Genomic DNA, 27,922 nt, shown 5'->3' with positions numbered 1-27,922 from the left:
GACCGAAAGGATGGCGCCTCTGTATTGTGTTCAACAGCAAGCGCTTTGATTGGACGAGCTGTGAGATTTGTCGAATGCTAGTAGTGTGCGTGTCCAGTTACTAGGCAACGATACGAGCAGTATCCTCCTAACAATCATGCAACCTTGTTGCTTTAGTCGAAAAGTAAGCGCACCAGGCGAATTTTGTCGACGGGTCGAACGCGAAAGTTGCCGAAAAGCTCGTCCTCCTTGCCGTCATGCTCTCCTGTTACTTTCGGTGCAAACTAGCCGTTTCGGGAGCGGTTTTTGAAATTTGGCAAAATGGCGGCGATACTCGATTGCGTTGGTCGATACAGTGGGTCCAAAAAGTATACGTCTAGTTGCATAATTTAAAAAAAAAGCGATTTAAGGATGCAATAAGCATGGGACTATCAAAAAACGATGTGATTCGATAAAATATCCTCTTTACATGTTTTGCTTAAAATAAAGCATTCAAATAGTTAAATAATATCAAAAACATTTACAAAACTAAGAAAACTCATTTGACCCCTAGACGCTTTCTTTTGGGACTCATTGTAGCCAAAGCGTGATCGCAAAAAAAGAATAAATCGGAAAATTCTACTTTATTTATTCATACGCCCACACGGGTCGCGTTCGTTTCTGCACACCTTTCTGCTAGTGCTGCTTTCCCTGCAGCCCGTAATCTCTCTCTTATGTTTGTTACATTAAATACATCGTAACCCCTTTTCATCAGACCTCTAGTTGCCCCCTCTCCCCAACCAACAATGACGACAGTCTAATTGCTCATTCCACCAAAGACAAGATTCACGGCCGACTCGACATTGCCGTTGCACACGATCAGTGCCTGCAGATTCGTTTCCGTGTCGGTCAGTCCCATTTCGCGCATCGTGTCCAGCTCCCGTCGGTACTGTCCGATGCTGGCCGCCAGTGTCGAATGCTGCGAAAGCGTCTGTGCCCCAAGATCGTTGCCCATCGGTTCCGGTGCTGTGGCACCGGCAGTAGTGGGTGGTGCAGGGCTCGTGTCCATCGGCTCAACCACTGTCGGAACGCGTTGGCTCGATACGGCACCACTGCTGCCGGCGGTGGATCCACCTGATCCGGATGCCTGCTGCTCAAACATCATCGAGATCGCGTCGAGCAACATCGAGGACGTGATGCGTCCGGCGGCAGCATTCGAGGAAGTGGTCGGCTGATTGCTGCCGGCAGCAGCTGAGGTGGAGGGCAGGTTGGCGGCGACGGACGTGCCGGTTCCAGCTGACCCTTCGCCAGTCGGTTCCGGCTGATTAGCACGGCTGTCCGCATCGCGCTGGGAGATGTTGGACAGCGAGTTGTACGAGCTGCGCGAGCCCGCGAAAGCAAGCGCAGACGCCAGATTGTCGGCCGTGATGCGGCGGATTGTGTTGGGAGCGGCCGAGGTCGTCGGCGAGGCAGTGTTTTCGTCGCTCGACGACGAGTCCGTCAATGGATCGTCCAGCGCGCTGTCGAGCGGTGCGGACAGATGACAGTTGGCCACCTTGGAGATCATCTTGGAGTTGAGCAGCTGCACAATCGTGCGTGATGCCTCGACCAGTATCGGATGCTTGGGGGCTACGCGCCGAACCATTTCCGGCTGCTGCATCGAGGACAGCAGAATTGGATCCTTCAGCAAGGACAGCACGAACAGATTGCGCCGAATCGCCGGGTAGGCGTCCAGTACGTTCTTCATAAATTCGGGCTGCCTTGCCTTCTGGAAGTTGGACGAATCGACCGTGCGCCATACGGACAGTACTTCCTGCACTTCGGCTTCGGTCAGCTCTCGGTCCTCCGGTTGCGGCTGCTGCTGCTGCTCGGTCGATGGATCTTTTTCGCGACGCTTCTGTATGACGTGTATCATTGAACCATCGCTGACGCCTTTGTTTTGCAGGATGTCGTCCGTTTTCAGCAAGCAGCCACAGTACAGCAATTCTGCGCGGCAGACAAAACATGCAAGAGGGGTTGCAAGAAAGAGAGAGATGGTGAGCTTCTTAGCAAGAAAAACTACGACCCGGAAGCATCCTCCTTCAGCAAGGTCACCAGGCTCACATACCGAAATCATCTGCGGCAACATCGTTCTGCATCAGTTTGGCTGCTTCCGACCGAAGCGCCTCTGTTGGGCTGGCTAGATCGACATTATCCACCTTTAGCTTTTGGTACGGTTTTAACGGCAAATGCACACCCAGATAGACGGACGGCATTACTCCGGCACTGGCGTAGACTGGCGCGTGATTACAATTACCAACTATGTACCTTTCCTTTTACAATTGGCGTACAAACGCTACACAAAGTGACTCAAAATTGGAAAACGCAGTTTGCGTCTGGTGCAGAAACCATAACAACAAAGCAGATTAATGACAACACACTTTTAATCGAGCCACTGACAGAGCAGATGACAGCTTGACGTACCCGGTACGGACAGGGTTCGCTCTGCGAAAAGGGCTATTAATTTTGTAATCATTTAGAAGAAAACCTAAATTAAAGCTACAGTAGAACGTCGATTATCCGGGGGCGGTTTAACCGGCGGGCGGCTTAACCGTGCGCATAAATGTGACAGCTGTTTAAACGTAGGGGAAAGCGGGGCAAAATGGGCATGTTAAGCAGTTTACTGAATATTCCTTTGAATATGCCACAAAACACAATTTTTCTTTCATTATTGTATGCCTCCACCATTTATCTATGGATTAAAATTGCCACATAGAATGAAAACAACTTAAAAACAATAAAATAATGTAAAATAAAAGTTGATGTTTTACGAGAAGCTATTTTGACACACGGGGTAAAATGGGCATAGCCCTGGGGCAAAATGGGCATATGTAAACAAACTGTGAAACGTCAAAACACTGGGGCAATATGGGCCACAACAACTGCGCTTAGGTAATGGTCTATGCTTTTGCGCACGTTTCGTGAAATGTATTTTTCGTTCTTTCTTTTGATTTGCTGGTCAGAAAAGCCCTTAAAATTCTTCCAAAAATATGTTATCAAAATTATAACAGTTTTTACACGTTTAAATCTACAAAATCGAATGTTTTGAAGCTGTGCCTGTTATCATTATTGAGGCGACAAATACAACACCATAGCCTCACCAAGCGCCGTATGTCAAAAGCATCTGCCCATTTTGCCCCACGTGTAGCATTTTTGTATTTTTTGTTATATTAGTAAAAATACGAATTCAATCGCCTTGATTGCTTCAGACAAATTGTAAAGAAATATCATATCTTTAAAAATATATCATTAAAAACTTCAACGCATCCCTGTGACACACGTTTAAGCTTATTTTCGAAGTGGCAAAAATTACATCAATATGCTGCTAAACCTTATTTTGCATTTTTCTTAGTTATTTGTTATGTAAGGGTTATGAAACTTACATGGTGTTCATAGAACACTCTAATGAATACATTTTGAGCATTGGAAAGTATCTTTGTAGTCAAATAATGCTTAAATAGAGGGTGCCCATTTTGCCCCACATGCCCATTTTGCCCCACATGCCCATTTTGCCCCGCTTTCCCCTACAGTGAACAGTTGCAGCGATAGTCAAGTGGGCAACCAGATTTTTGTGCAGCTCTAAAGTGTCTAGTGATATTTTCGAAATTCATTTTTGTTCATGAACAGTTGTTAAACCTATAGTTATTGATTAAAATAATATTTTACTAACGATTAATCGATTTACTCAAGTTGGATTAATTATAAAACTAATAAAAAACTAGTAATAAAATAATTTTTATATGAAAATGACATTTCTTGGACCATTATCCGTGCAAATCGATTAACCGGCAACCGTCCGGTCCCGAGCTGCCCGGATAATCGACGTTCTACTGTATAAATTATAGAGTCAAAGTCTATATAAAAATAATTAATTATTATACCCCTAAATGTAGGCAATCCAACTGAACCGGTTACCGCAACCGGTTGAAAGACGTCTAAACTAGAGATGGGTTCTGCGGATCGCACCCTCGGTTCCGCTCCGGTTCCAGCAAGTATGATTCCGATTCCGATTCCAAAGAGAAGGAATCGCTAGTTCCACCGGAATCGTCCGGAATCGTCGGAATCGTCCGGAATCGTCGGAATCGTCCGGAATCGTCCGGAATCGTCTGAAATCGTCTGGAATCGTGCGGAATCGTCGTAATCGTCCGGAATCGTCGGAACAGTCGGAATTGACCGGAATTGGCTGAAATCGCCCGGAATCGACCGGAATCGTCCGGAATCGTGCGGAATCGTAGTCAATCGATAGTAGTGAATAGTAGAGCCGATTCCGGTCGATTCCGACTGTTCCGACGATTCCAGACGATTCAAGTTCACGTTCCGGCCGCAGCGCAAATGTCAATGCTGTCTGTCGTACATTTAAGCCAGGAATGTCACGCACTGAGTTCCTCAATATAGTTCGATATGGACGCTAGCATCTTGTGTTACTGTTTGTATCTATTCGTATTAGGTTATGCACTGAATAAATGACATGAAATGAAATGGAATTCCGACGATTCCAGACGATTCCGGGCCATTCCGGGTGATTCCGGGCGATTCCGGGCGATTCCGGGCGATTCCGGGCGATTCCGGGCGATTCCGGGCGATTCCGAGCGATTCCGGGCGATTCCCGTCGATTCCAGACGATTCCGGACGGTTCCAACGACTCCGCACGATTCCGACGATTCCAGACGATTCCGGACGATTCCGGGCGGTTCCGGCTTGTCGGATTGAACCTACCCTTCGGAACTGGGTCCGAAATTTGTTGGAATCGTCCGGACCCAGTTCCACTTTTTTGTGCGTTTTGCCCAACTCTAAACCCGTATCTACAATTCAAACAACGTGATAATGATATCAGTAACCTTCATTTTTGTGCATCCGTAATATCGTACCAGCGTCAGTCACTCAACCTGCTTCAAAGTATTGTTTACTAAAATCATAAAAATTGCATTTATTGTTTCATTTCTTGATATTTCTTACACACTACAGTTCTCCTAACACAACTCTGAACGGTATTGCTGCCTACATGTACTGTATGTTATCTAACCTTCTTCCTTGCCGCTTCCTATCGCTTCATTTGCCTGTGTACAAACCCTACCATCCTCATTTGCCTAACATGTAACTATAAATAATCAAGATGATTCGTTTAGAACTAAAAAGAAAGGAAAGGCACACAGTTTCGTGCTTGTTGCTTCTTCTTTTTTTACAAAACCGGTCGGCTAGTATGTGCTGCGCTGCTTCAAAACCCTACCAATAAATCATAATTTAATCGTGTACATAGATAAGTAACAAACTCCTGTATAGCCATTCACTTGCTTCTGCTTCCAAAACGATGTTTTTTTTTGTGCTGAAAATTCATCTTTTTTTTTGGTTTCTCACCACTGTCCGAGTGAATCGCGAGGGGCACAATCTAAATTTTGTATTTAAATTATTCATATAAATAAAGATAAATGCGACGCTAATCGTCACTGCACCTATGAATATGTATGGAGTGTTACTGCTGCAAAACGAAAGATTGCTATAAACAAAACCATGTTACACAATGCCTGCGCATAAGGAAAAATCAACATTTGCTGCAACATAAACGGTGGAAATGTATGTTTGTGGAACATTTAATAACCTTAACATTTGTTGCATTGCTTCGTTTAAAGGCGCTCGCGCTATGATTTCGATAGTCGTTGCCAAGAATGTGTGCTATTTCGTTTGTTTGTTTTTTTTTTTGTCTTCGTGGAGATAAATTTTGTGATAAAATTTTAAATTCGTTTAATCGTTTTTTTCTCTCTGTCGGTCTTTCTCTCCGCTTGTTAACATCTTTAGAAGAGTGTGTTCAAGCATAAATCCGGTTCGTCTGCCTATCCATTCGTATACCAATTAACTTAGTAAGGCTGTCCTACGTCTCTTGCCTACTTCAACTAACTCGCTCGATAAAGGGCACATTTTCTTATGCACACAAACATGTATTCTCACACAAAAACACACACACACACACACACACACACATACAAATGCACTCAGCGCACACGAAGCTGGCAATTCAGCTTAACAATCCGGAATGAGTACAACCTGCGACCGAACTCACAGATCGGTAATGATGTCCATCGATTCGGCGAACGAGCGACCACTGTGGACGGAGCTGGAACGCGTGCTGCCGACGCTCTCCATCGGTGTGGCCACGGTCGACAGGCCCACGCTTGCCAGGGCCGAGTTGGCCGTGTCGGCGATCACCTGCATCTGGCGCTTCTGCAAGTCACCGTGCAGGCGGGTAAGCGTTTCCCGAATTTCGGCCGTCGTCGGTTGTGCCCGGGCCAGGGCGGCCGATGCATCGCGCAGTGCCTCACCGTAGCTGCCCTGCTCCATCAGTGCTTTCGCACGGGCGTAGTAACCGTCGTACGCGCTCGGTTTAATCTCGATCGCTTGCCGCGCCAGCTCGATCGCTTCTGCTACATCCTGTGGGGTTTGGGAGGGAAAGGGTTTACTTGTTACTTGTTGTTGCTTCACGCGCTGACCGCACCGTCGACCGTTGACTTACGTTCATTTTTCGCTTGCAGCGGGATAGATTGAGCAAGAAATTAAACCGCAACTGCTGGAAGGTGGCCACATTGCTGTTGCTGCTATGGCTGTTGTTGTTGCTGTCCGGCACGGGACCGCCGGTAAGCGGATCGGTAACCATCGTGCAGCCGCCATTCCCGTTCACATCCCCACCGGTACTCGGTGCGGAAGGGATCTTCTTCAGCGCGTACTGATACCGGTGCGATGCTTCCTGCAGTCGATTCTTCCTGTACAGCGTGTTGCCATCCTCTAGCAGCTTGTTTAACAGTATCAACCTGTGGGTGAAGTTACATTCGAAATAAATCCACTTCTGATCATAACGGTGTCCCGCCCTTCAAATGCACGTACATTATTTCCGGCTTCCCGTTCGCCATGGCCCACGTGGCTGGTCCAAGTTTGGCGCCTCGTTTCAGGAACACCTGCACGACCTGCACGTTGCGGCAGGCGATGGCACGATCCAGCGGACGCATCCCGTTGATGTCGACGTGCTCAATTTGCGCCCCATGATCAAGCAGCATCTGCACGAGCGAGGCCGACCCTTGGTACGCGGCCAGATCGAGCGGTGTGCGACCGGTACCGTCCGCGTGCTGCTTATCGGCTCCCCGTTCCAGCAGACACTTGGCCGCCTGCTGTTTACCCCTCAAGCAAGCCCAACTCAGTGCCGTCAGTCCATCTTTGTCCTGCGCTGTTAGCGATGCGCCTGTGAAGCGAGAAACAGAGCCAATGAGAATCGAGCTCGATGATGAAAGCCACCTAACTTACCTCGACTCAGTAGCAGCTCGATGATGCCCACGTGGCCCTCCTCGGCCGCAATCATCAGTGCCGTTTTGCTGTTCGCTTCCGTCTGCTCACAGTCGGCCGGATGCTGCAGCAGTCGCTCCACGATCGCCCAGTGGCCCTCCTTGACCGCGATCAGCAGCGGTGCCATCTCCTTCCGGTTGCGCACCTCGGTCGAGGCACCCCGGTTCAGCAGTATGACGATCGTTTCCGTGTGCCCGTTCGCGCAGGCCGTCGTCAGGGCCGTCTCGCCGGTAATCACATCCAGCCGGTTCACCTGCACCTCGCCCATGTCGAGCAGATCCTCCACAATGTCCGTATTGCCCTGGCCGGCCGCTGCCGTCAGCGCTTGCTGAGCCGCCTGCTCCAGCGTCACATCGTTGCTTCCCGAGCGGGGAAGCCAATCGCAAGCGACCAGATACTTCACCACCTGCAGCCGGCCAGCGATGGCCGCGTGCACCAGTGCGCACCGCTGGGAGGTATCGGTTTGGCCGAGGAACGCTCCAGCGGCCACCAACTGGCGCACCACGTCACAGTGACCCCGGGCCGAGGCTAGGATGAGCGGTGTGCATCCTTGGCTGTTCGTTTGCTCCACGCTCGCGCCGAACTCGAGCAGCAGATTTACCATCGGCAGTATGCCCTCGTGCGCCGCTATGCACAGGATCGGAGCGCTGCCCAGGAAGGGCGTCACATGGTCGGGCGATGCTCCGGCCAGCAGCAATAATCGCGACACCTTCACGTTCGGACTGTACACATTGCGCAGCGTGGTGAGTGCGGACGAGACGCAGCCCGTTACCGACGCAACCCAGTACGCCTGCAGGTCGCGGGGTGATTGGTGCGAGGGAGCATTTCGGTACAGGTGGGCCTTCAGTATGTGATGGCCGAGCTCGAGTGCCTGCTCCGGATCGAGCGGTGCCTGCAGGCGCGACAGGCGCAGTGCAATGCCCGCATGCCCGTTGCGCAGATCGCACAGGAACTTGGTGCTTTCGCCGTCGTCGCGCCGTATCAACCACTCCCTGAACGAAGGGTGGAAGAACATGTACGTATCGTCGAGCCGCTTCACCAGAAAGCCGGTCAGCGTCTTGAACCGGCACAGGAACTCATCCCAATCGATCATGCCACCGCCGGTGCCGTCCGGTTCGGATCCTGATTCCGAGTCGGCGGGCGACTCACCCGACGCGATCAGCGCATTGAGCGAGTAGAAGATTTCCGTCAGCGTGAGCGGATAGAGAGCGGCCAGGCAGACGGCCAAAATGTTGGAAATACGATCGTACGCGGTGGCGGTCGGGAAGCGCAGGTTAAAGTTCAGCAGGAAGATCTGTGCCAACGAGACCGGCAGCACCTTGAAGCTGCTCGACTTGATCACCAGATTGCCGCGCTCGATCAAATCGAGCGTCAGCTTCGCAAACAGAAACGAACCCTTGGACAGGGCGAGCAGATGCTGCGCAAACTTGAAGTGGGCGCTCGTGTTGATGATCTCCTTCCCGCCGGCCACATTGTGCTGGATGCTTTGGCTCTGGTTGATGCGGAACGTGATGTACTCGAGGATGTCCTTCTGCAGCATCTCGTTCGTCGCCCAGCTGTCCAGGCTCATCTTCGTGTACGGTAAACCCTTGCAGAACTCGAGCATCTGCGTGCGGATGGTGGCGATCACCTTCAGCCAGGGCGGGAAGTGTTCGCTCATGCGCTGCAGAAAGGACGCGACCGTATCGCCGTGATCGGGCCGATGGTACTCCGCCTCGCACAGTGCATCCACCAGTATGACGCAGTTCTTGGCCGGGATCTTGCCCGTCCGGCGCAGGGCGGCGAGCGGCTCCAGGATGCCCATCGTCATCGCCCGCTCGGGATTGGCAATGCACTCCTTCACGCTCAGTGCGTGCTGCAGGGCGTGCTCGCCGAGCAGAAACTCGTGGTACGCGGCTAGCTGCGGCGCCTGGCAGAGCTGTGCCGCCAGCGAGTGTACAAAGTCCGGTATGAGGCAGGTGGAGTTGTTGTCGGCCTGGCAGAAGTGGTACGCCACCACGTGCGAGGCGAGCGTGCGCAGCCGATCGTGCGCCACGTTGATCTGACAGTAGATGCCATCGTTCTCCTGGATCGGCAGCTCCTTGCGCCGCCCGAAGCAGGAGTACTCGACGAGCTGGAGCAGCAGTGCCGTCTTGCCGGTGCCAAGATTCCCGCTCAGCAGCACGCCGGGCGAATCGGTCGACTGGATCGCGGTGGCCAGCTCGCGCACCAACCAATGCCGGCCCACAAACAGTGGGTTCGGCTCGTGCGTAGGAACCTCGAAGAACAGTGGCTTCAGCGTGAGCTGCTGCTGCAGTTGCTGCTGTTGCTGGTGCTGCTGGCGGTACTGCGCAAAGCGTATCTTCGGATCGATCGGTCCCTTGATCTGGCCGGAGCGTGCCGATCGACGCACCGTCGTACGGCGGCTCTTAAACGCCAGCAAATCATCCACGTTACTCCCACTTTGAGATGCTAAAACGGGACAAGAATATACGATTTAGAAACACAGTGGGACCTGCGTGCAGACCTGGGTTGGGTTTCGAACAACACTCACTTGTAACAGAATGGCGTCTGCTGACGGGGCTGGAGGAAGCATTGCTCTGTTCCGAGATCGACATCATGGACCCGATCGACTCACAGCCGGTGTGGTACGGGTTCGGTTCCTGCAGTACGCGGGACACGTCCGCCTCGGACGACCCGGTCAGCGTCGAGACGGGGCTGGTGTTGGCCGAGGTCAGCGAGCTGCACGATTGGTTCGGTGCGCGCAGATTGCGCCGCGTGTTGTTCTCGAGGAAGAACCCGAGCCGTACCTGCAGCTCGTCCTGCGAGGATTTCGATTTGCCATTCATCACCAGCGGTTTCACGTTGCCTCCTTCGTCGTCTGGGTTTGGGAAAGAAAACGGGAAACGCACGGTTATATGGGGTTAGGACGATCGCAACTATTTTTTTTACAGCATGCACACACACACACAGATAACGTATGATGAAAATTAAATGATCATGCCTATCTAAATCGAGCTTAATAACATACAAACGTTTAAGTCATGCATTTATTCAACACCCGATTAAACTCTGGGAGTCTACCCAGTGAAGGTGTAGTAAGGGAATGAGATCGTTTTTCCACGAAAAACACCTAACACGAAACAAATTTAACGCTAAACATTATCATTATTATCCATTGCTTTACTCGGGCTTCATCAAAATACAGTTTAAAGCGTTTTGCATAAATTTAACACCCACTGATCGTAGCTAGCATATTTTTATGGAGTGAAAATATGTTATTTGCTTCGATCTAGATGAAGCATGTGGTTGTGTTAAAATAAGCTACAGCGAGAGATAATATTTGTAAAAATACTTCAAATTTCATTAAAAGATCATCAAAACAGAAAATGCAAAAATGTTCAAGCCCAACGTACGATTGAACAAATGAGAATTTAAATTTTGGTAAATTAAAGCATATAAATAGGATTCACTATCACGATCGTAACAATCAAAATCAATAAAATTATGTAATTTATCCTCTTGTTATCCTCCGCAGTACTACAACAAAAACTGCATCTCACAAAAAAGAACTTTAAAAATGGTAATATGCAATGGAAATAAAATAAATATATGCATCATGCGTGCAATCTTTCATTTTAGAAGCGAATGAAGCCCATAGACTTTAAAAAGATCGTTCATTCCTGGGACAATCAAATCGATCAGCGGTTTTGCACAAACAACCCCCGAAAAACTGTATCCGACCAGACATCTTTCGGCACCGAGTTCAGTGACCAGCGCGCGACCGATCGATCGTAAAATGTCTGCCGTTTGTTTAATGTTTCGCCAGGAATGTTTCTGCATTGCCATGGCAGATTCGCGAACAGGATTATAAAGCTTTTAAATGAACTTTAATGTCGCTGAGCAAACACACGTAAGCTTGCAAAATATTTGTTTAGCTTTGCCTGTCCAACCGTTCTTTATGCTTCACGCGCGTTATAATTCTACCACAGGCTTAAGCAAATTACTTAATTCCTACCACCGCCACGACCGAGACACGGTTGGGTGCTCGCGGAACGATCAAAACAGTCGTTTGGAAGCGCTCCAGAAATTGATTTGCTTGCTGGGTGTTCTTCGGCCGAGTTTGAGTCCACTCAAAACCACCGATGACATTATTCGGCAACGGAGCCATAATGTTATTGGGTTTACATAAATCAAATCACACGCGGCGAAAGAGTGGCTAGTAAGCTGTTTCGCCTCCATGAAATCATATATTTTTTGGCAAACAAGAAAACGTTGTGCATAATGGAAACAAAGTTGTAGCTAGAAGGGGATACAATCAACTCAGCAAACGACCGGTTAAACAAGCGCTAGAATTTCTAGTGGCCATGCAGACTCAACACTAAAAAAGAAATCGAAGAAAACATGCGCATCATAACGAAAGAGAACGTAAAAGAATGAAAGCAAAACGATAACAACAACAAAAAGAAAGATAAAAACCGCAACGATAAAGAACAAAACCAAAAAACCAGCGAAAATCAAAACGACTAAATAAAACGTAAGACAACATAAGAACGGATCAAACGCTTCAGACGGAAGGAAAAAGAGAAGAAAAAAAAACAACACAGTCCGAAACACAAACAAGATTGCGAAGAAGAGCCCATGCCTGCTAATTGATTCAATCCCGCGTTGACCGTCGTCGCCTGCGCTGACCAGAGAGATTTAATTTTGCCGAAAACCATCGACGCGGACGAACCGAGGCTGAGTCGATGAAATTTATGGCCATCATTAGCGTTCCGCTGGCGCTTGCTAATCCCGTTCATCGGTGGCCCATGGGAGGCCAACAGATTGAACCCACTACCACCTCCAACGCCACCACTTGACGAGCCTCCGCTACCACCACCACCGTCTCGCGATAGTCCGCCAGTGGTCCGTAGGGCCATCGAACGACTAATTTTGCTCGCAGCGGCCGTCGTTGCCCGATGGAACGTTGCTGGATTTAGCAGCGAGGCTAAGCCTGCTCTCGTGTGGTAAGCGGATGTGCATCGGGCGCAGCCGAAAGCGGACCGGCGAATGGGGTAGGGTTAGGGTGAGAGGGACAGAATTTTTCGCGGAAATCAAACGTGCAACATAATGCAGACGGCGGGTGTGATGCAGTTGTTGATGTTGATGAACGATAGACGTTTTTTTAGTGACGATCAACACGATGATCGCGTTGCCAAGGACAACGCAGGCGCAGAGCAAAAGAAAAGAGAAAAAAAACGAGAAAGAGAAAAGAAAGGGATAGAGCGATGAGGATGATAGAAAGTGTGCGAGTGTGTGCTGTAATTACATGACCCGAGCGATCGACATGCTGGAAAGGTGATCTCGTCCTATAATTAATGCCACCACCACCACCACCACCACCACGTCCTCTACCAGGCGAAGGATCCGCGGAACTGATCGCCTTCAGGCTTGAAGGCTTCGCAATGCCCAAGATCAATAGCCACATTCATAATTCCACCCTCTCTTCTCGATGGTGAAATGAACTGGTACTGCGATTGCTCAATCACGATCTGTTCCCCCCCTCCCCCTGACCAGGGGGGGGGGGTCATAACCCACGAACACTTACCCGACAGTGTGCTGTTGTCCGCTGCGTTCCCGTTGCTGCGCCGGTACCCGAACGGGCTGCGCAGATTCTTGGGACTGAACAGACGCCGGCGGTTCTGTGGCGGTGTCGCACAAGTGCTGGAGGTGATTTCGCTGCTGCTGTTAAGGGCTGACCGTTGCTGCAGGGGCTTCATCATGCCGTAGCCGGGCTGCTGGTGATGGGTCGATCCGGCGACACCGGTGCTGCCGGTGGTGATGCTGGCGTAGTGCGATTCCGTCTTACCGCCCGGGGGACACTTTGGAGGCCGGTCCTTCAGCTTGTAGCGCTCCGCTGTGCCGAGTATGTCCGAGGGACTCTAGAAGGAGAGAAGGGAAGTAGGTAAGTGATAAGTGAAGTGGAATCTTTAGATCATTAGTGCAAATAAACAGTGACAAAAACAGTTGGTCTCGGGCTCAGTTAAACCCGTTCAAGTTAATTATCGCTAAATATATTGTTTAAATTATTTCACAGAATGGACCATACAGTTATACAGTTGCTACACAATTTAGGTGTTTATTTAATAATAATGAAAAAAACTATAATATTACCAAGATGTTGAGATTTCAAAAGAACCGATTCCCACAAGAACAAAAATGCAAAAAAAGCCGATTGTCTTGTTCCAGATGAAATCTTACAATAAGGATTTTATTATATACACGATAGCGTAGCGCAGCACCGTCCCTCTCTAATGGGCCACAGCCAAAGTATATAATTTCGTTCTCTCAAATCTCCACATTCGCTTCATCGCCTAACGTTCTGCAGCAACCGATCGCGTTTGGCGCAAAGAATTTCGTAACAAGCCGGCAAGCAAAGAGCATACGAAACTGAAAGCTGAAATCCGCTCAAATACAATCACACCCTAACACCAACCCTCGCCCTTCCCTTCAAACCCCTGGTGGCAATGCGTTATTTGGGGTGCAAAAAGGGGACGGCTTTTTGTGTTGCGGTTTTGGTCAATTTTATGTGTGTGTGTCTGTGTTTTGTTTCGCATTTGTCGTTGCTGTTTTATTTGTTTTCGGTATGGGCTAGTAAGGCTCTGGTCTCTGCCTGGCTGACCGGTCGCAATTATCTAATGATCTTCGACAGGCCTGCAACAGCACATGCGCGGTTTTTACACTGGTTTCACGCCGGTTGGAAGAGCAAGGAGGTTCTCTGTCGGGAGTGGGGGACCCATTCACACACAGACCGATCGATACTCGGGGTTTTAGATGGGGGCCGGTAAGAGATTAATGCACGGCTGGCAAAAATTCGAAGTGACTCATCATTGGCTGTCTTGAGGGTTTGGCAAAGAAGTTTTTTCTTTGCGGGCAGCTCGTCCTTATGCGTGACTTGAAACTGTCCAGGAGAGTGTTATTTATAAATATTATATTCTAAGCAATGGTTAAAACAATACAGTAATTCTTCGTAGTATATTAAAAATAAAAGAACCATCACTCACTTTAAAAAATCAATACAACGTTACATATTTTTCAAGAAACAGCATCTTTCATAAAAAATAAGACTGTTTTTTGGTAGCGGTACAAATGACGCACAGCCAGAGAGAAATGCGATTAACCAACTACGGTACTTTAAATTATGTTTTCACTCGAAATTAACAGACAACATCTGGACAACACACGACCAAAAAGCGGTTCAATTTTCGGGTTCCAAAATCAACAAACACACCCCTCTTGGTGGTGGCTTCACACCATCGCGAACAACACATATACCAATTACAAGAAATTACTGTTAAACCGTACAAAAAGTGAACCACCCGCAGGGAGAACTGGAGTGACTCCTGCCCCACCCCCAGACCCATCACCGCACCACGATCGAAAGGAAATAATTAAAATTTTCACCTGATATGAAATCGACCAAAAGGGGGACCCAACTTTGACCAAATTGGGGTGGAGGGAATGGTACACTAAAATTGCTGCTGATTATCGGGTCGATCGTCACCGACAGCGTCATTGTCACGTAATGACATTTTCCCCCCAAAAAAATAAGTCCCAATCATCACAATCCGTGCATCTGCTGGCAGTTGTTGTGTTTCCGGTGCTTCCGTAGCCCTTGTACCGAAAGATCTCATACCAGCCACCAATGCAACAATGGTGAGGTGGTCAACGTACAATTAAAGATCTGCACCCGATCAAGGAACCCGATCGATCCACCGGAGTGTGTCCAATTATAGATCCTCATCTTTCGTTGGATCGCACTGGTGGTTCACCTACTTTTGCAGAACGTCCACGCTGCTTCTTGGGGGCTTAAACGTACTCGCGCAAAGGTAATTGAGGTTGTAGCGAAAGGGCCACTACGCTGCATGGCCACAGTATAAAGTAAGGTAAAGTCCCCTCCATTCGTTCAGACCAGCATGTCCATATGAGTTTGTTTGCAGCTCAAGAGGAAGAAAAAATAGCAGCCATCTTCCATCTTGTTGCCGACCATATGAAGCAAAGAAGAGTATGTTTTTTGTTGAGGAAATGGGACCATAGCCTACAGAAGGCTGCTTTTCAAAAGGGAATGTTACACACACACACACACACACACACACACACACACACACACACACACACACACACAACCCTTTAACTGTGCGCGCTTGCGTATGGCCACCATAACCGGGCACAGCAGCACTAATCACAGCCAAAGTCAGTGCCAAACAAATCTGACTATCTTGGCCCAAAAATTGCAGCACGCGGCGGCGCAGAGATAAACGACACCACTCGATCGCCACCAGTCCCACAGAACCGGAACCCTGCCTGGAGCCTGAGCAAAAGCTACCGGTTTGTCGCTACCAAAAATGGCATTTGCTACCCAACTCGGCACGGTACACGAGGGCAGATAAGGGAAGGTCTTCCACAGACATTGAGAGAAAATGAAATGGCATGAAGAAGTGAACAAAACGCACACCACCACACATTCTGGGTTGCAATATCGCGCAAAAAGGGCATTCAGGGTGTGTGTTTTTTATTTATTTTTGTTGATTTTCTACTTGCTCATGTTTGTGTGCCACTCGATCACAACCGCACCACCGCGTCTCGCCAGACATCCAGAAGGGCGGAATAAATTGATATCCCCCGGACTTGTCGTTCCCGGCAATTGCTTTTGGTACCGTATTGCTGCTGCTGATGCCTCTTCATTAGCTTCAGCAGCTTGCCTTATCCATCCTCGTTCTCTTTCCAGCCGGTGTATGGTGGTGGTGATCGATGATGATGAATCATCCGAATGTGCGACGACAGTGAACAAGATGCAATCGGTCCATAAACGGCTGCGCTGCCCGCCCGTCCACGAGTCAGTCAAATTCAACCACGCACGACCACGCGACTCTTTCTCCGTTCGATCGAGGTGGCTGTTGTGAAAGGAACAAAATGGCACATCTTCAGCAGCAGCAGCAGATGCAATTAAATTATGCACTGCACGCGAAAACTGCATTGCACACACAGTTACAATTTGCAGAGCGCACAGCGCACCTCCGTTTACATCCACCACACAGTGTCGTACAGTTCCATCGATCGATCGATCGATCGTGCAAAGACGTGCAAGATGTGGAACGCGATCGGTGTCCGGTGCGGATGTTTGACAGCATCGGACGATCGTTATGCAATCGGTCGATCGATTGCTGTTGCATCCGTCCGTTGCCACAAGTTGGGGAACAGTGTTTCGTGAGTAATGATCTTGCATCGATCGCACATTAAGCAACGATTAGAGGATTGATTTGGATTAATGGTGTTTCAACGACGTCCACACCGTGCGCTTGCAGGATGGTGAATTGTTTTTTTGGTCCTCCATTTGGACAGAAGGCCCCCCACCATGCATCGTAGTAATTCAAAGTAACGATCGCACTTATTGATTTATGTTACAATTTACCTTGACGACCGAACACGTCCCAATCATAAGCGTAAACTTCCCCTCCCGGATCGACACGATTCGTTTTAATGTCGAGGGTGATAATTTGTTGCACCAAACAGTGCATTCAAATGCAGTGCTTCATTTTAAAGCTACAATCCTTTTCGAACTTCTGGAAACCTCTCACACAAAGGTCTGGAAACCATCTTTTGCATCAATCATTCACTCCATCAATATCCGGCCAATGCCGAGGGGAAGCAAGCAAGGCAAACGTTCCGTTTAATTTTTGTTTTCTTTTACGACTGCGCGAATCGTGAATTGGCGCCAGCCTTTTTCAGTGTGCGGAGCAGCAGCAGCAGCAGCAGCAAATATGCAGCGCACGTTGCGAACATTAATAAAAATAAACCGGACCCTTCACATTACGCATGCATGCAGTCGACATTAGTTCCTAGCACACGGCGGGAGGCGATTGCAACACCGCGGCCGCGGCCAGCATCGGGCAGCATCTCGCGATCGTTCGAGGATGCATTTGCAAATCGATTGATTTTCTGGCGATCTTTTACACGCTTGCAAGGTAAATTATGCATCATGATTTACGCTCACACAACGGGTCTGCAGCGCTGGTAGCGTTTGCATGTGTGTGTGTGTGTATGGATGGATTTGTGTATTAAAAATACAGATGAACAACCCTCACATGGTGTCTAACCCGTCAACGAGCCTAGTTTGCGCTTTGAAGCTTCCACGCTCACCCCGCTCCTTGGTTCTTGGTGTTGGCATTGCATTCCTTTTCAACACCTCTGCCTAAAAAAGGCTTCATTGCGATGCGCTGATTGATGTAATGGATCATAATTTCCTAGCCCGCTTCGCCACCGTTTCTCTACCGTGCTGCACACCGTACAGAAGCATAATTATGAGACAACGACAGCGTGTGCGCTCTAATGGTGCGGCCACCAACAGCAGCACCACTACCAGGCGGCCTCCAATTTGTGTACGCTCGTTCCATCACCCGTTTGTCCCTCGCGTCGTGCAGACCCATAAAAAGCGTCACTGGTGGTACACACTCCTCACCCTGCATCCACCTCGTCACCTTTCACTGCAGGTGACGTTCGATGATTTCGACCTGATCGCGATCGCGCCGTGCCAGATCAGAGAGGGTGTAGTGCAAAAACCAAACTAACGAGACCTTCCCGCATTACGCCTCAGCTTCTTGGGTTTGCCCGGGAGTTGATGCTGATGATGGACACACGTCGGGCCGGGTTCGAGCAGCCGGTGGTCGGCGGTCGGTGTAGCTGCACCTTTTTGCAAAGACCCCGGGAGCTGTCGATTGGCTTGCTAACGATCGAACGATCTGACCCAATGTTGTACAGCATTTGAAACAGCATATGTTGCATACGGTTGGCGGTTTCGCATGCTACTCCTGCCGCCACCGCTGCTGCTGGACGCGAATTAAGCTCATTCAATTATACTCTCACAACATGGGTCTATTATAAAGGTGTGCGTGTGTGTGGGTCTGTATGTGTGTCTGGCAAAGAGGAAGGGGAGATATGTTCAACTAGTGTGCCCACCCACCAACAAACTACTGTTCGTCGCACCCTCCATGCTGCCCCCGTTGGTTTGATTTGGCCGGCGGTCTGGCAAAATATTTCCCAGCCTCCGAGTACTTTAATCAACCGAGAAACAAAGACGTTGTGCGAAGAGTTATGTTCATGTACGTGTGTACGTTTGTTTATTTTTTTCTTTTCTTTACCATTTGGTTCTTTGATGTTTCACGTTACGCAGCGGCCTACGAAAGTGCCACCGAAATTGGCTTAATTGGATTCAAATGAACCGGTCGGTAAATGAAAAATTCCTACTTGAAAAAGAGTTTGATAGGTTTTTTACCCTTTGTCAATAGAGTCAACTCAATATTTTGAGCTTAAACTTAATTTTTTTTTTGAATATTTACTGCATTGTTTTAACAGTTTGAATCAGAAGTGATTGAACGTAATTAATTTTCCGATGTTTTGCAACCCTTTTTATCATCCACATACTAAATCGGAGCTAACTGGAAACATCTTGGAAATGCGCCATCGAATCAAACAGCGAACATTTTCCTCATAACTTTGGCACATCATACCACATGGAAAGTACCTTAAAATCGTACCAATTTCATACGTTCACACTTTCTCAACACTCAACACCGATGCGACACACGAGACCCAATTGATTGCCGGCATAAGATTTCATTGCTCAGTTTGCATGTCACACCGTTTGAATAGAGCAACTTTACAGCGTCAGAAGGGGTAGGAGGCGTGCTGTCGTTGCACTTCATAAACTTGCACCACGGCGGCGGGGGACATATGTTTTCCAAATCGGTGTCTCTCACGCTTTTGCAGAATGTACGAAACGGTGTGAACGTATGCCACCAACAATCCGCCATCGGAGTGTGCTGCTTGGAATGGTTAATACGCTAAAAAAACAGCGTGCGCAAACCATTCAACAGACGGCACAGATCAAACAATGCGCTAAACGCGAGCTGATTTGTTGATGAAAAGAATGAACCGAAGGTTCACTGAGCGACATAACAAACTGCACAATCAAAAGGGCTTTCTCTGTTGATGTAAGTGTGGTTTTTGTAAAGTGTGACAAATCAATACTTTCCGTGAGATTTCAGCAGGATACACGGGTTTTGTACGCGTGTGGACACGTTGTGAGTTGTGTTTTGGCACGCGCATTAGAGGGTCGTCGGATCATTTTCACGCATCAGAAATCAGTAAGATAAGGCGATTCAAACGCTTTATAATATGCAACAATTGCAACGATGTTATATGCTACGTTCCTCGAACTGTATAACATTTTCTCACAACTGTATCGTCCTCCACGACTACACACACCCTGTGCATACATCGATCACCCTTTGCCCAGCCACTCACCGGCCATAATTAATTTATCACCTTTAAATTATCGTCCGAGGGCAGACGACGAGTGTGGCAAAATTGCACGCCGCAGCATAAGGTAAACATCATAAATCTCGACAATCGCACCTCGGAATCGATACGATGCAGCAGCCAACGATGCGACCATACCTTTTGCATGCCATTTTCGCCCGCTCTCTCTCTCTCTCCCTCCAACTCCCTTTTCCACTCGTTGACACCTCGAGCCGATGTCGCAAGTGGCAGACGTAAAAGAACGTTTGGCCGGGACAGCGAGCGCAAGCATACAATATTCTCACGTTTGTCAATGTCGTGCGAAAAATCAATTAAGCACTTGAAATTCCCTTCAATTTTCATTTTACTCTGCCAACTGCGGTCGCTGGAAAGCATAAGCACACATACGTATGTGCGCAGCATGCGATCGAATTTGACCTCGAACAGACTGTCGAGTTCTGTTGGTAGATGGCAGAAAAAAAAGACGATGGAGACGCAAATCCACGCTTTGGAGTGCGTGGAGACCGCGGCACAGGTCCCGCACACGATCCGCGGGTGGCTTTACGTTTCAATTATCTTTCCCTGTGGGTTGTTTTGTTTTCGATCGCACATGTGTGTGTGTCTGTTCCACATTGATAGGGACCCGATCCGTGTAGCTCCCTTCCCCTCATCCTCCTTGATGGTTGTGTCTCCTCCCGTGTGGACACACGGTCATTTCGACGGTCTTCAAGGTTGATTGCGACAATCGTGAATAGCGCGTAATATATCAATAAAATATCATAGCCCGCTCTCTAGGACGCCCGCTGCCCTTCGAGCGATCGCTTTTACCTGAGCACCGATGCCCTCCTACTTCACACTGCGCCGACCGCGCGGCTTTCAGGATTTATTTCCACCCGGGGCTTTGCGCTCACGGTTTGTCACAAGAAGTGTCGAACAGCGTTTTATTGACACTTTTGTCCGTACAAATTGGCGCACTCTCTGCACTTAGTGCAAGCCGATGGCTGAACCACCGAGCTGCACCTTGAACTACCGGGACAACATAAATTCTGGCACTCGCTCTTGCCCAACTCGCAGTGTCATTGGTTTATTGGTAAAGGCTTTCTTACTCTTATTTTGAGGCGTAACCAGCGACAAGCAATGCTGTAAAACGTATTGACGAGTGTATTTGTGTGTGTTGGTAGGAATGAGGGATCCTTCCCCACAATGCTGTACCTATTATTGCACAACATCATCATCATCACCACCGCCGCCGCCCTTAAACGAGGAACCATCCCTCAGTGTAAGAATAAAACGTTGATCAATCAAGCGCTGGAGAGTTTGCAAAGTTTGTATGCTCGCTGCTGCACTCGACATTTACGCCGGCCACCCCAATACTGACGGGCTCAATTAAAAGCGATGATGATCGTCCGGGCGAGTAGTTGTGGACGTTTTCCCATAAAAACCCCCCTCGGTCCGGAGTTGCTGAATTATTTCAATGCCCATGGCGCGCACAAGTCAATCATTTATCGAATCGCTAGGGCAGGCGAAAAATGAAACACAGGCGAAAGAGAGTGCACAAGCTTTATGTGAGCAATAAAACCGCAATCCATCCACTGTGCCGTTGTGCTGCAGTGGTGTTGAACTGGTGTTGGTAATCTGATGTTGGGCGCCCGAATTGTGCAACAAACCTGGTGCTTTTTTGATAACGAAAGTAGTACTGGTGCGCTCTTTTACGACCATTGACAACTCTGGGTAATGTGGGCTTAATTTGCCGTTTTGAATGTACGATGCCTTTCAACGCGCTCGAGCTTTAATCACGTTAAATGTCCTGCAATGCGTACCCGAATATGCTCACTCGACAATATAGGCTCATCAAGAGTTTGGCTTTAAAGTGGAATAAATTTGGCTTTTGGGTAGTTTTTCATGCCATAACTTGCCGAATTAACACCTTCGATGATTCAATAACTTTATAAATAATTCAACAATCAACGCAACAGTGAAAAGACATCCCAAACAAACGAACGAATCGATTGTCGCTGTCGAACAAAAGCTCGCCAGCTCGGTTTGTATCAACGCGCTGTCATAAAGCCTTGCGTAAAGTGGGCACATACACAGACAAAACACATCCAAACGGTTTTTGCCAAACGTAACCTTGTGCCAAATGAGCACCACAAGACGCCGTGCTTCCCGTGCATGCCGCGGATGAGGAGCCACAGCTATGAAACCGTGTCTAGGTCATGTCTTCGCCCATCACCCATCAGCCAGTCAGCCGGACACCTGAACCTAAACCCATTCGCACCGGTACCAAAACAAACCAAAACAACCGAGCCTTTACATCAACTAATTGACCCTGTCAAAACACACACACACACTGATCCCTTGCCCCACCACCTAACAGCTGGTCGTTTGCTAATGTTTTTATGTTTGCCCTCCTCGCGTGCACCATTAGGTCAGGGGAATGGAGCATAATTTTTCGCGCCATTTCGCGCCAACCGGAACCACGTCCAATTGATAAAAAAGCCTTTAATGCCGATTGAACGCCACCACCACGAGCTGCCGTTCGCTCTTACGCTCAGTGAGACATTCTGTACGCCGGAACATTACACGCCGGACGTTTGCTGAATGGTGCGGTCCCGCAATCACTGACATTTGCTATCGCTCAGGTTGGCCTTCGATTATGACCAGCGGGAGTCTGGCGGGCCACGCAGCAGCCGTATAATGACGCAGCAGCCGGACAGCAAGAAAAGAAACAGCACACTCCAACAGCATTCGCGCGCGTAATAAATATATCAATCAAGACGGCGAGTCGACGTGAGCGAGGTACCGCCGAGCGGTCACGTTGAAATTTGTCGACCCCGAACGGTACCACCGGGGCTGGCCAGGGTACCAGGGGATGACCTCCGGCTTAATTAGGTGGTTGCCGGTGGTTACAAGCTGCAGACTCCGTACCTTGAGCGTGATGGGCTCCACCGGCTATCGGTCACGCCACAGCCGACACTCACTTGTTCGGAGCTAACCTTTGCTCCAGATCGATTGGTTCCAGCGCTTGGGGTACTGCTGCATTAATAGAATTCGCCACGCCGTATCGCGCCCAAAGACAATTGACGGTCAATTGACTGGGTCGAGAAATTGTCGCATATCATACGGACTGCGAGTGAACCGTCCTGTGTCAATCATGGCTTGAACTACGTCTTTTTTGCAACTGAATTACATTAACTCTGCCGGACCGCGAATTACATTAGCATTATTGAGAAGGAGGCAATCACATTGGTATACCTGTAATATTGGACACAGTGTTTCATATTTATGGTGTCCAAATTGTTAAACACGTTTTGCTATTACCGAAGTAGTGACATTTTGCTCTGAACTTTAGCGTTTATCCTTTGAACAATAAGGGCAAATCTGGGGTTGTCAGACTACTTAAACGTCGCATACTCTACAGAGTCTTTGACTGGTACTAAATTTGTCAGTAGTTTCGATGTTCAAGTGTCAATTTGTGTGTGGAAGAAACATTCTTATGGTTTATATTTTTAATCCGAGGTACATTCAGTTTAAGTTGAGCCTATGATCAGCGTTGATTACATCAGCTGATTTATTTATTAACTTTATTTTATTTTACTGCATGAGGATTTAAATTGAAAAATTATGTGTATTCATTTTATACTCCGATGCTTACCTGATAGATCGACGAGAAGTGCCCGTTCGTGCGCATCTGCGATCGATTTTGAGGCTGCGGTGAGCCTAGCGGTGACATCAGATGGTTACTGCTCCCATAACCGTGCATCTTGCGGCTGAGCGGTTGGTAGATAGCACCATTCGACGAGAGAATATCTGTAAACCAAACAGAAAGAGCATAAATAGCATTTGATCGTACAGTTGCGTAAACCCCCTTAGCGCCGGTCCCATTCGCTCGACATCGATCGAACGATCGATCGGTCGTTTTTGATCCGTTGTTAATTAAATACGTCGCTACAATTGTACGATCCACACGGCAATGGTTTTTGCGACCCACCACCACGAGCGAACGTATCGAAACGAACGAAACACATAACAATCGTAATGATCCGATGCACCGATGGTACGATTGCACGTGATTGGTGTCCCGTGTGCCCTGTGCAGAAGGTGTCAAATTGCACACGTTGTCCTGTCAGCTTGAGTGAGGTGCGTCGAAGGAAGCGGGCAGAGAAAGCACTACACAGTACCTTTTCACATATGACGCGACGCAAATGATGCAGCTCGAAGCGCTGTGTTCGAACGCATGTGGCACCACAAACCATCATCGTCTTGTGTCTTTCATGGTGATGTGTTTTCATTTTCGGGGTCGCCAATTTTTGGTGGCAGACGGCGGCAAACAACCCCCGTTGGAATGCAACTGTGTGCTGCGGTCGGCCGAATGCAAACAAAATGTCATAATGATTATAATGATAATAATGACCTGCCTCGCACGATCGAAATGGCGCTGGCATTTGCATATAATTGGCAGAATGAACGATATTTCAGCCATTTTACACCGCACCCGTACCGGAATAAACCAGGCCAAAAACACACGCTCAACCACGTACGGTGCCTAAAGACGATATTGACATGGCCCCAGCGGTATTTATGCTGCTGTGGCGTAGATGCCACGGAACGGTGGTATGTTTGTTACGCACTCTGTTTAAAGTAAAGCTTTTTGCCGTTTTAGCGGTACAAATTTCTGTGCACAAAAGTCAACTTTTGCCTCAACTTGAAACAGCTTGCAGGCTTTTAAAAGTTGCTCCCATTGACAACGGCACATAATTGAGCGCAACCGTGCCGGAGATGGCTGAGTGGCCCGAGGTGCTGAATTTTACAACCACCAACTGCTACCATGAGCGCGACAGCTTCCATTTCCGCAGCGGCGCACAAATTGAACCACATTTAAGGGCTCCAGACACGCCATACCACAAAAACAGGCGAAATGAAATGGGTTTACGTACAAGTAGCAAGGCGGCCACACTTCGGCTTTTTGTGGCTTTTTGTGGAACCAACCGGAAGATGAAAACATCGTGTACGTGAGCGTGCGTAAAATTACTTCTTCGAAATTGGGCGCCGAAGTGCATCATTCACCGTTGCTGCTGGTACACCCATGCTGTAGCATGTACTACATGTGGCCGCGGCCGAATGTCGTGAACCGATCGACTCGCCAACCACCACCACCACCACCAAACGTCTTGCTCTACCGCCAGCACCGTTTGCCTTTCGAATGATGATTTTTTCACGCCTAATGAGTGCAGAAAGAAAATTGCTCCCTAACAAAGCGTTGATCGGTGCGTGATGCTGAGCAATTGTTGAAAAAAAGTAAACAAAAAGCAAAAAAAATACCAAATGAAGACCTTTCTCAGGGAATAGAAAGTGAGTGGTTTTGGTTTGTTCGTGTCTGATCTCTGGTGGAACATGCTGTCGGTGTTTGTTTTGCCGTCCAAAAGGGATTGCACAAGCATGCACTAAGAGAAGCATGCGGGAAATGGAGCCTCGAAAATGAAGGTGATGCCGATTCTCCCCGTATGTAACATTTGATTACGTTACGTATCATGTAAAAAAAGGCTGGTTAAATAATGCTATGATTAATCAGCAGGGGTAACACCGGTGGCAGTGATATGATTAGTGGAGACGAAGGTCTTAACACTTCAACCGTGCTCGGAGCACTGGGTATCGCATCATAGCCGGCAGCTCTAAAGCGGTTCACCATACGATTCGATACCCGTCCACGATCGCGCGCGGAGTACATTTTGCCTAACGGGGTGTGAGGAAGAAGAAAAAAACATCCGGGCATGTATCTACCCTTCACCATTTATGGAGATCAGAGAATGGCCGATCGAGCGTCCACTATAATAACAGCATAATTCTACACTGAAGTGGTCTCACTGATACACATACACAATCACATACATACGCGATCGCACAGGTCGGTTGCTGCACGTGTCCTTCCTTCGAGTGTGTATGCAGCCTGCCCTCCAAACGTCACCTAATACAATGCCCATTTGTTGCGTACGCCGATTGTGGGGAAACTAGCCATGTGCATGTGTATAAAGCCACACCGCTAAGCAGCAAACACTTTCCGAAACGGGCGGGTATGAACTGGGCACGATCCGGTATTCCGGTAGCCGGTAGCATTTAACTAGCTATGTCGGCGGTGTACAGCAGAGCGTTTGGATGGCAGAAAACACGTTATTGCGTAACATTCTTTGCAAATCACGACCCACCAATTCTGACTGTGCCAGTGTTCTTGAACGAAGGGGAATTGTCTTAAGAAACTGCCTAAAGCATCGTACGCCAACCAGTCGGATGGCAATAGTTCATAGTGTGTATAGCCTCTTGGTGGTATTTATTTATGCAGGTTCAGTTGAATAGAAGTCAATAGCAATCGCTGTTACAATTATACTGTCGCATAATAGTTATGTGATGATTGCATACGTTGTTGCATGGCCATGAGAATATTAACTCACAATAAGGAGGATAAATGTCTGAGGTTTTGAAGTTGCACTCTTTCGAATTTTCGATTCTTCATTCAATTTAACAAGATTGTTTAATATGTTAATATGTTTATTACTGTGATTTCATTCCGTTATTTTGTATTTATTATCATAACCAAACAACTACATATCGTATATACCAATGTATTGCTTCAAGTATTTTTAAATGTTGTGTACACTACAAGGTAATATCATTCAAAATGTATTCCAATTTATTTCTAAATGTTGCTTCTATCCCAAAATGCTTTAAACTCAAACAATTCTAGCATCGATTATTCACACACATTGATACATACTTCTGATAAAAGATAAAACATTCTACCAGCTGCTGCGCCTCATGTACCCGTACAGGTATTGTAATGTAAATTGAACTGTTCTGTTGAACTATGTGAAGGTGACTTGCTTTCGACGAGCATCCATTCTTCCGGCACAATGCGCAAGATCAACAACAGATAAGAAGAACAACTGCGCGCGAGCACTGCTTTGCACAACGACCGTACCCAGTATGCAAATCACAATGAACCTTCCTTTTCGCCCTTGGTGCTTTGTGCGTTTTCGGGAAGGCGTTTTCGATTACATTGCGATTTTACTCCCAGCACGTTTGAAGGCGTAAAATCAATGGACGTTCCTGAAGAAAGTAGAGCATAAGAGAACTAAACACATGTGTGTATTTGCATAAAAGATCGTCCTACAATACTACAATCGCTGGTGTACATACCGGGAAACCGAACCAATTTCGGTTCCAGATACGCATTTAAAATGCATGTCATTTCATGCGTCACATATTACAGTAAAACAAAACAACAACAACAAAAACCAACCACTTCGCGCACTGGAACTTCGAACCGTACGCTGCTAAAAGTTTTTACCCAAATCTGCGGTTATTGCGGCAATCCAATCATGATTTATAATGTAAACCTACCTCTGCTGCTACTGCCACCAACCTCTACAGCGTAGAGGTAAATGAATTTTCATTTAATCGCCCATGCAAACGTAATGGACCGAGACGAACAAAAAAAGATGTTAAATCAACCGCAAAATGATTCAACATGTCAGCGCTAACCGTTTCGCGGAACCCGCCACGTTTCGCTTTCGGGCCGGGGATTCAACCGGCACCGCGGCTCAGCATAACCGAGCGATACATAAATCAGTGGAAATCGTTCTTCACGACCGAATGGCACCGTTTACTTTTATTCTTTCGTGGCACTGCAGGAAAGCAGTCCCCATCGAGTGAGTTCCATCTGATGTGAAGACTAAATGTCAAATGGAAAAGTTTTCTCGCCCCAACGATCGAAAAGTTGACTTGATTGGTGGATGGTTTATACCCGCGCGCACGGAACGAAACCGAAACGAATCGGTACAATTTTACAGCCAAATTGAAAAACGGTGCAGCTGCAGAAGCACAGCGCTGCAGTGGTAGTTTTGTAATCCAAATGGGTCAAATATGTTCAAGGCAGATTTGATGTGCTTTATTTTGTTACAACGCAGAAAGCTTAAACAACAGGAGCGAAAATAAAAACCGACAAATTTAACCATTTATTTTGTTTCCTTTTGTTGAACTTTTATATAAACTACAAGTTTGGAAAGGAATTTGATTGCTGAAAACTATTCCGGAGTTACTTTGTTGCAAATCATGCCACACGAACGTATTTCATTTTTCTTGCTCCCCACATTGATGTAATGCTTAAAAGGGAAACCTGCTCCCGGTGTTACACACGTGACGTGTGGATTAATAAATATTCGCACAATCCCACAATTTACGATTCCGAAACAAGACAAACTGGATGACAAAACCATGTCCCGGGGGA

At 47.8% G+C, this 27,922-nt stretch overlaps 2 protein-coding genes across 8 annotated transcripts in view; both read right to left on the bottom strand.

Moving 5' to 3' along the window:
• Positions 1-583: 583 nt before the first annotated feature.
• On the bottom strand, positions 584-2,409 carry LOC1274090 (ubiquitin-like protein 7). Its single transcript, XM_313162.6, has 2 exons — positions 2,066-2,409; positions 584-1,944 (listed from the first exon to the last, which is right to left on the bottom strand). Exons 1-2 carry the CDS (start codon positions 2,211-2,213, stop codon positions 776-778), a joined length of 1,317 nt encoding a protein of 438 aa, XP_313162.6. The 5' UTR covers positions 2,214-2,409; the 3' UTR covers positions 584-775.
• A 2,485-nt stretch (positions 2,410-4,894) lies between these two features.
• The window catches only part of LOC1274089 (protein TANC2), a 121,282-nt gene continuing 98,254 nt past the window's right edge, over positions 4,895-27,922 (bottom strand). For 4 of the 7 annotated variants that reach the window (XM_061640552.1, XM_061640556.1, XM_061640554.1 and 1 more), the window contains 8 exons: positions 23,297-23,451; positions 12,893-13,226; positions 11,948-12,298; positions 9,857-10,183; positions 7,285-9,774; positions 6,871-7,222; positions 6,503-6,797; positions 4,895-6,420 (listed from right to left, as the gene is read on the bottom strand). In XM_061640552.1, the coding sequence (XP_061496536.1) occupies positions 6,049-6,420; positions 6,503-6,797; positions 6,871-7,222; positions 7,285-9,774; positions 9,857-10,183; positions 11,948-12,298; positions 12,893-13,226; positions 23,297-23,451 (4,676 nt within the window). In that variant the 3' untranslated portion in view covers positions 4,895-6,048. The remainder of the gene's footprint in view (positions 6,421-6,502; positions 6,798-6,870; positions 7,223-7,284; positions 9,775-9,856; positions 10,184-11,947; positions 12,299-12,892; positions 13,227-23,296; positions 23,452-27,922) is intronic. The other 3 variants (XM_061640553.1, XM_061640558.1, XM_061640557.1) reach the window with 1 other exon arrangement.

The sequence above is a fragment of the Anopheles gambiae genome, chromosome 2, assembly GCF_943734735.2.
Source record: "Anopheles gambiae chromosome 2, idAnoGambNW_F1_1, whole genome shotgun sequence".
In the NCBI taxonomy this organism is placed as follows: Eukaryota; Metazoa; Arthropoda; class Insecta; order Diptera; family Culicidae; genus Anopheles; species Anopheles gambiae.
This window is presented reverse-complemented; position numbering and strand designations above follow the sequence as displayed.

What these genes read in the sequence shown, in the direction of transcription:
- LOC1274090 (XM_313162.6), bottom strand. Translation starts at nt 2,213, where the DNA reads ATGCCGTCCGTCTATCTGGGTGTGCATTTGCCGTTAAAACCGTACCAA. An exon ending in TGTTGCCGCAGATGATTTCG is followed by an intron (nt 1,945 to 2,065) that starts GTATGTGAGCCT and finishes TCTGCCGCGCAG; the next exon opens with AATTGCTGTACTGTGGCTGC.